The 7,500-nt window shown below is 51.7% G+C and overlaps 1 protein-coding gene across 1 annotated transcript in view; it reads left to right on the forward strand.

Moving 5' to 3' along the window:
* The window catches only part of LOC134099628 (cytoplasmic dynein 2 heavy chain 1-like), a 151,438-nt gene that overhangs the window by 143,032 nt on the left and 906 nt on the right, over positions 1-7,500 (forward strand). Inside the window, exons 14-16 of the mRNA XM_062552568.1 lie at positions 1,719-1,828; positions 2,016-2,097; positions 5,130-5,246. Coding sequence (XP_062408552.1) covers positions 1,719-1,828; positions 2,016-2,097; positions 5,130-5,246 — 309 coding nt within the window. The remainder of the gene's footprint in view (positions 1-1,718; positions 1,829-2,015; positions 2,098-5,129; positions 5,247-7,500) is intronic.

Here is a 7,500-nt window from a genome sequence, read left to right on the forward strand (position 1 = left end):
CCTCCGAATGCGACCTTAGAAGGCAGCATTTCCTCGTTTGGGACACAGCCTGGGTGTGTGTGTGTGTGTGTTGGCGGCGTGGCTCAGCGTAATCATAGTGAGGCGCCCTGCTGAAATGAGTTGAGTTGATTTGATTTGATTATCTTCCGTCGGATGGGTGTGTGTGTGTGTGTGTGTGTGTGTGTGTGTGTGTGTGTAGGGTGGGAGTGAGCGAGTGGCCGGCTCATTGCTCACCTCGGTCCCACTGCTGAGCTCTGGGTCCAGATAAGCCCTGTGTGCTGGAGATGCTGCTGCTGCTGCTGCTGCACCATCCCACAGAGAGGGGGAGGAAGGAGGACGAGAGAGAGAGAGAGATGAAGAGAGGGAGAGGGGGAGAGAGAGAGATAAAGAGAGAGATGAAGAGAGGGAGAGGGGGAGAGAGAGAGATGAAGAGAGGGAGAGATGGGAGAGAGAGAGAGAGATGAAGAGAGGGAGAGGGGGAGAGAGAGTGGGGGGGAGAGATAAAGAGAGAGAGTGATGACGAGAGGGAGAGGGGGAGAGAGAGATGAGGATGGAGAGGGGGGTTTGCCTTTATGACTCTTCCTCTCTCTCTCCCTCTCTCTCTCTGTCTCCCTCTATCATGGGGATTAGCTTTTAGAGCACAGGGAGCCCTAAGCGTGCAGTGTTTCTCTTAAAGGGCCAATTAGGGCTAATGTGTGCAGGGACCAGGGTGCCACCAGCCCTGCACTACACACACACACACACACACACACACACACACACACACACACACACACACACACACACACACACACACACACACACACACATACACAAATACAGAGACATCCCCTCTGTGATGATACAGATCAACCATTTTTCCCCGAAAATGGATAGCGCTCTTATATCCATCCTCCAGCCAAATGTGTTATTTTTGCTTTATCCTCTCAGCCAATTACATTCATAAACAGTGCATTCCAGCACACAGTTTACCCACCAGCGCCTCAGCCAGTGGGGCAGGAAGGGAAGGGTGTGTGTGTGTGTGAGTGTGAGTGTGTGTGTGTGTGTGTGTGTGTGTGTGTGTGTGTGTTGTGTGTTGTGTTTGACTATATGTGAGTATGTGCACATTTAGACGGGAGGAAATTACTGCATGACGCAATTAGCAGAAAATGCTTCAAAACCTCACCCACCCACAATCGCATTGTGTGGATGCGGTGTGTGTGTGTGTGCATGCTTGTGTGTCTGCGTGTGTGCAGGCGTGCGGGTGTGTGTGTGTGCGTGTGCGTGCGTGTGTGTGTGTGTGCGCGTGTTCATTTCTGCGTCCATCTGCGCGTTCATCTTGTGTGTGTCCTGTGCGTGGGCCAGAGCAGCAGACCACCCTCCCTCAGCCCTTGGACAGACCCCAGCCCATGACCACACGTCTGCCCAGCTGAGGCCCTCTGCCCAGTGCCCAATCAGACTCATATGGAGCCACAGTGGACCTGCGTCAGTGCGCCACGCTGTACCGTGTCCGTGGCTGGTGGTCTCTCTCTGAGAGAGAAGAGAGAAATAGAGTGAGAGAAAGAAAGAGAGAGAGAGAGAGAGAGAAAGAGAGAGAGAGAGAAAGAGACAGAGAGAGAGAGGGGTGATTGAGGCCACTCGTCTCATTTTAATGCCTTGTGACTGGGGCTTAATGACTAATGTGCAGTAATATGTCAACCACATACAGTACTCATGCATGCATATGTTTTCTCTGGCAGAGTTGGGTAGAAAAGGCCGAGAAGCAGAGTCTGCTGACAGACACGCTGGATCTGTCTGAGCTCTTCCACCCAGACACCTTCCTCAATGCTCTCAGACAGGAAACAGCAAGGTACTCTTTGTGTGTGTGTGTGTGTGTGTGGTTGCGTGTGTGGTTGCATATGTGTGTGTGTGTGTGTGTGTGTGTGTGTGTGTGTGTGTGGTTGCGTGTGTGGTTGCATATGTGTGTGTGTGTGTGTGTGTGTGGTTACATATACTGTATGTCCATGTGTACTGAATGTTAATGTCCTGTTCCTCAGGTCCAGGGGCTGCTCGATGGACAGTCTGAAGTTTGTTGCCTCTTGGAGGAGCTCCATTTCAGCGGCCACTCTCCAAGTGAAGGTATGCTGACCAAGAGACCCCCCACCCCATCCTCTCAGTGACCATTAGGAGCCGGCCGGCTATTGCCCAGCGCCACTGGAATGACCACTCAATGACCACTCAATGACCTAATGCTGACATTTCAATCAGAGGAAACTAGCTAGAAACAAACATTCCGTGTGACGCAATGACTGTCGGGGGGCAGGAGGAAAAGGTTGTGTGTGTTTGTGTGTGTGCTTGTGCATGTGTGTTCTTTGTTCTTTTGTGTGTGTGTGTGTGTGTGTGTGTGTGTGTGTGTCCGTCCTCCTTCATATTAATCACCAGTAGGGGTATTACCCAAACCAGAGCTACTACTGCCGGTGTTTCCCAAAGCCCACGTCCCTACCTGGCGTCCGGCCTTGGCGAGGGGGGGTTTCCCCGCCAGACGTCTGACTGGACGGAGCCCCAGCCGACTCCAGACGTCCGACCCCAGCTCTGTCCCTCTGATGCCGGCCGGCTGGTCGCCTGGCGGCGTCTGCGCTCCAGGGCAGGGCAGGAAGTGCTTGGTCAAGCACAGGGCTGCTGGACTGCCCTCTCTTTAGGCCTCACCCCTCCTGAACCATTGTCCTGTCTGCGTTCGGCCTCACGTGATGGACGGCTGGCTGTGCTGTGCAGACCAGAATAGGCCTGAGTCACTCTGAGCACATCGTGGCAGGGGATGCCCTTTACTGCTGACTGATTGTGTGTGTGTGTGTGTATGTGTGTGTGTGTGTGTGTGTGTGTGTGTATGCTTAGTCACAGAATACCAGCATACCATGATCATGACCGACTATGGTAGAAAATCCCCTGCTACACAGTTTGTCTTGGTAGCACACCCATGCCATGACAGATACAGAATGAGAGAGAGAGAGAGAGAGAATGAGAAATGGAGGAGGAGGTAGAGAAGTAGAGCTTTGAGAACAACAACTGGTGCCATAATTAATCAGTGAACCCAACAGGAGCTGTATACTCTGCTACAGGCAGGATTCTCCAGACAGTTTCATTTCCTTTTTTGACAACATTCCTTACGGGCAACAGTAGAGAGAGGCTGTGCTGGGTGTTGGCACCTCAGTGCCATCCAAATGCAGGTCTGGTTGGATGTTGGATATTGCAGCTCACTTCATAAAAGTGTTAACATAGCTCTGTCACTGAGGATTACTGTATAGCTCAGACCCCTTTGACAACATGATGACTTATGACTCTTGGAACAAGTACATCGATAGAGAGTTTGCCGACTGCTCTGTGTGTGTGTGTGTGTGTGTGTGTGTGTGTGTGTGTTTGTGCCTGTGTGTATGTGTGGGTGTGTGCAAAATGCCCTCAGAGATATTCAGCCACAGGCATAGCTGTCTGGTTCAACTTTAATTTTTAGCACAGAGATGCACATAGTTCCATCTGTCAATCACCGTCTACCCTCTCCCTCTCTCTCTCCCTGTCTCTACAACCTGAGGAGAGGAGAGAAGGAGGCCACTCGTCTGCTCTCTCTCTCTCTCTCTCTCTCTCTCTCTCTCTCTCTCTCTCTCTCTCTCCCTCTCCCTCTCCCTCTCCCTCTCCCTCCTCGAATAGTGTGAAAGAAGCAGTGGGGGAGAGGTTTAGAGAGGGAGAAAGATAGGCTACACAGGCTAGGGTGGGGGGGGGCGACGGCTGCACAAAATGACAGCGCTCCTTCTCTGGCGTGGCGTGCACTTTTTCCAGAGTGACAAATCCCTTTTCCATAACGCCGGCAGCCAGGAACGCTCCGCGTCTCCAGGAAAAGCTGGAGTAAGGGAAGAATATGGCTCGGCGCTGCGCACGCGAGGCCTGCGCTCGTGTCTTATCACACATCTGCTGGCTCCTGCACGCTGGAAAGAATAGTCCCGTGTTCAGTGCCTCCTCATGGGGGGGTGTGGACTTGGACGGGGGGAGCTAGTCAGGGGTATTGTGGGAGTGTTTTCCGTGAGGAGGCGGTGGTGTGCACACACACACACACACACACACACACACACACACATTGTTTCCAGGGTGTAATCAGCAGGGCCACACCTGGGGGCTGATGGGTAATTGAATTTGCAGAGAGGGAGCGCTCGGTGCCTGCATGCCCCCGTGATAATGTGTGTGTGCGCCCACATGTACTGTACACTCTCTCTCACTCGCTCCTTTCATTTGTTTCTTCTTTTGCACAATCCCTCCCTTTTCTTCTCATTTTTAGCTCGGTAGGACAGATACAAGTCTTTCTAACTTCTATTCATGTTTTTCTTTGATGTCTTCCCTCATCGACGCCCTTCTCCTCTCTTACACTTTCATCCTCTCTCTCTCTCTCTCTTCCCTTTCTCTTTGACCTCCTCCAATGCGCTCCTCCTGTGTTTTCCTCTACGCTGATATTCCTCTATCTGCCTTCTTTTATTTCTTTTCCTTTCCTCTCCTCTCCTCCTCCTCCTGTTCTTCTGGAGGGGCTCCTCCCTGCAGCTGCTCCTGTGCTATCCTGTGTTTGCTTTAGTCACCTCTCGCTCCTCACCTCAACAACACTCCAAACTCAGTCTGTCTTCTCTCTCTCTTTCTCTTTTTCTCTATCTCCCTCTCTCTCGCTCTCTCTCTCTCTCTCTCTCTCTCACACACACACATACACTCACACTCACACTCACACTCACACTCACACTCACACTCACACTCACACTCACACTCACTCACACACACACACACACACACACTCTCTCACTCTCTTTTGCTCTCTCACTCACTCTTTCTGTGTCCAGTGGATTTAAAACACTGTGGAATTACGCTGGATAGCAGCCTCGGCCTCTGATACTAAAGGTGTTTTGAGGCCATGGGCGGCTGCACGTGTCGTACAGCCCGTCGTGCTTTGACTGTCTGTCTGTGTGTGTTGTTGCCATGGCGCTGGTGCAGGTGACCCCCGTCACCACAGGTGGCTCATTAGTGTTTAACTTGACATTTACCACCGCAGTGTGGCTTTTGCATATCTAATCGTGTGTATGTGTGTGTGTGTGTGTGTGTGTGTGTGTGTGTGTGTGTGTGTGTGTGTGTGTGTGTGTGTGTTGCAGGTCGGAGGCCTGAAGCTGGAGGGCTGTAGCTTTGACGGAAACCGTCTGTCAGAGAACCAGCACGACTCCCCCAGCGTGTCCGCCGTGCCTTCCTGCTACATGGCCTGGATTCCACAGGTACTCCATCACTCATCTACTCATCCACACCCTCTCCCTCTATCCCTCTCTCTCCCTCTCCCTCTCTCTCTCTCTCCCTCTATCTCTCTCTCCCCCTCTCTGCATCCTCTTAGTCTGTCCTGCTGTTGTTGGAATGCCCTCCTCCTTATTCTCTCTCTCCTCTCTCTCTCCCTCTCTCTATCCCTTTCTGCATCCTCTCAGCCTCCTCCTTGTTCTCTCTCTCCTTCTCTCTCTCTCTCTCTATCCCTCTCTCTCTGCATCCTCTCAGCCTCCTCCTTGTTCTCTCTCTTTCCCCCCATATGTCTCATTGTTCTTTCGCTCTCCATCTGTGTCTGTTTCTCTCATTTCTTTCACCACCTTTTCTCTCGTATCTGTCTCTTCTCTCCGTTCATCCCCTCCCTCCCTCCCTCCCTCCCTCCCTCCCTCTCTCCGTCCCGCTGTGATGTTGTGATGTGTCAGGCAGGCCTGTGGCGGCCAGTGCTGTCGGGCCTGCGCGTCGCTCAGATCGCCGGTGGTCACCAGAGGTCATCTCTGTTGTCCTCCTCCGGGAGGGCCCTCCTGTCGCCACGGTGACAGTGAAATAAATGGCGTCCTTTCGTGGGACTCTCTCTCTCTCTCTCTCTCTCTCTCTCCCTTTCTCTTTCTTCCTGCTCCTCTTTTTTTATTTCCACAAGTTTCATCACAGGGCACAGGAGGAGGGCTGTGTGTAAGACTGGCCGTCTGGTAGTGTGTTCCTCCGCAGATGTGTGCATCATACCTGTGTGCGTGTGTGTGTGTGTGTGTGTGTGTGTGTGTGTGTGTGTGTGTGTGTGTATATGTGTGTGTGTTTGGAGGAAAAATCTTCTGTAAGCAGGTGTGCCTATATGTGTCCAGGGGTTGAGGCTGTATACATGAAGTCTATATAACTGCAGAGAACTTGCATCAAAAAGAGTTTCTGTGTACGTGTGTTTCTGTGTGTGTGTGTGTGTGTGTGTGTGTGTGTGTGTTTCTGTGTGTGTGAAACTTACTGCACTGGCAACACAGACACACATATTGGTTGTGTGGAAAGTCTTTGAGGTGTGCACCACTGTGGGCCAGTACTGCTCCAAAACACACACACACACACACACACACACTCACAGATATATATATATATAAACACATACTGTACATACACACACACACTCACACGTTTCCTAGTCCCCTGTGTTCAGGAAGCCATAAATAAGACAGAAGAAGACCAGTGCGTCACTGCCCTTTTTGCAACCCTCCCTCCCCAGGAGACAAACAGGGACAGTACAGTGTGTGTGTGTGTGTGTGTGTGTGTTTGCGCGCGTGTGTGTGCGCGCCTGTGTGTTCTGTCCCAGATAGTGCGGGCAACAAAACACCCATAACGTTCTCTCTGTGCTGCATCTGCCAGCATCACTGCTTCTCACCTCTTAATGAGCGTGTGTGTGTGTGTGTGTGTGTGTATAAAGATGTGTGTGTGCTTGTGTGTAAGAGATTATGGGGCGCTGAACACATTCATAATGCAGTAGCTCGTCTCGGCTGGCTTCTGCCAACATCTCAGCAGCCCCTGCCTCCCTAACAAGAGAGCCGCACTATTCATTATCATACGCATTCCAGCAGAGCAGAGGAGAGAGGGAGAGGGAGAGGGAGAGCGAGAGAGAGATGGAGGGATAGAGAGAGAGAGAGAGGAGAGGGAGAGAGAGAGAGAGTAGGCAGGTTACGTTACTTAGGATACTTTGATGATGTTGGGGCTGCTGGATGCACTGTGTTTGAAGTAGTCGGTAACAATAGCTAATTATTCTCCTTCATCACAGCAGCATCCATTGTGTGTGTGTGTGTGCGTGTGTGTGTATGTGTGTGTGTGTGTGTGTGTGTGTGTGTGTGTGTGTGTGTGTGTGTGTGTGTGTGTGTGTGTGTGTGTGTGTGTGTGTGTGTGTGCCCTCCTCACTCTTCACACTGCTGTGAACTGCTGCATACCACTATGAACACAAGTATGATATACACTGTTCCATCTCTCCTCCCCTCACCAGTACTCTCCTCTCCTCCCCTTCCCTTCCTCCTCCTCTCTCTTCTCTCCACCCATCCCCTCTCCTCCCCTCCTCTCCTCCCCTCCTCTCCTCCCATCCCCTCTCCTCCCATCCCCTCTCCTCCCCTCTCTCTACAGTAAGGGCTACCTCTCCTGCTCTGATCTCTCTCTCCACAGGAAAGACCAGCATCTCTCTCTGTTCCAGCATCTCTCTCTGCATCAAAATAACAATCAGACTCA

The sequence above is a fragment of the Sardina pilchardus genome, chromosome 13 (genome assembly GCF_963854185.1).
Source record: "Sardina pilchardus chromosome 13, fSarPil1.1, whole genome shotgun sequence".
In the NCBI taxonomy this organism is placed as follows: domain Eukaryota; kingdom Metazoa; phylum Chordata; class Actinopteri; order Clupeiformes; family Clupeidae; genus Sardina; species Sardina pilchardus.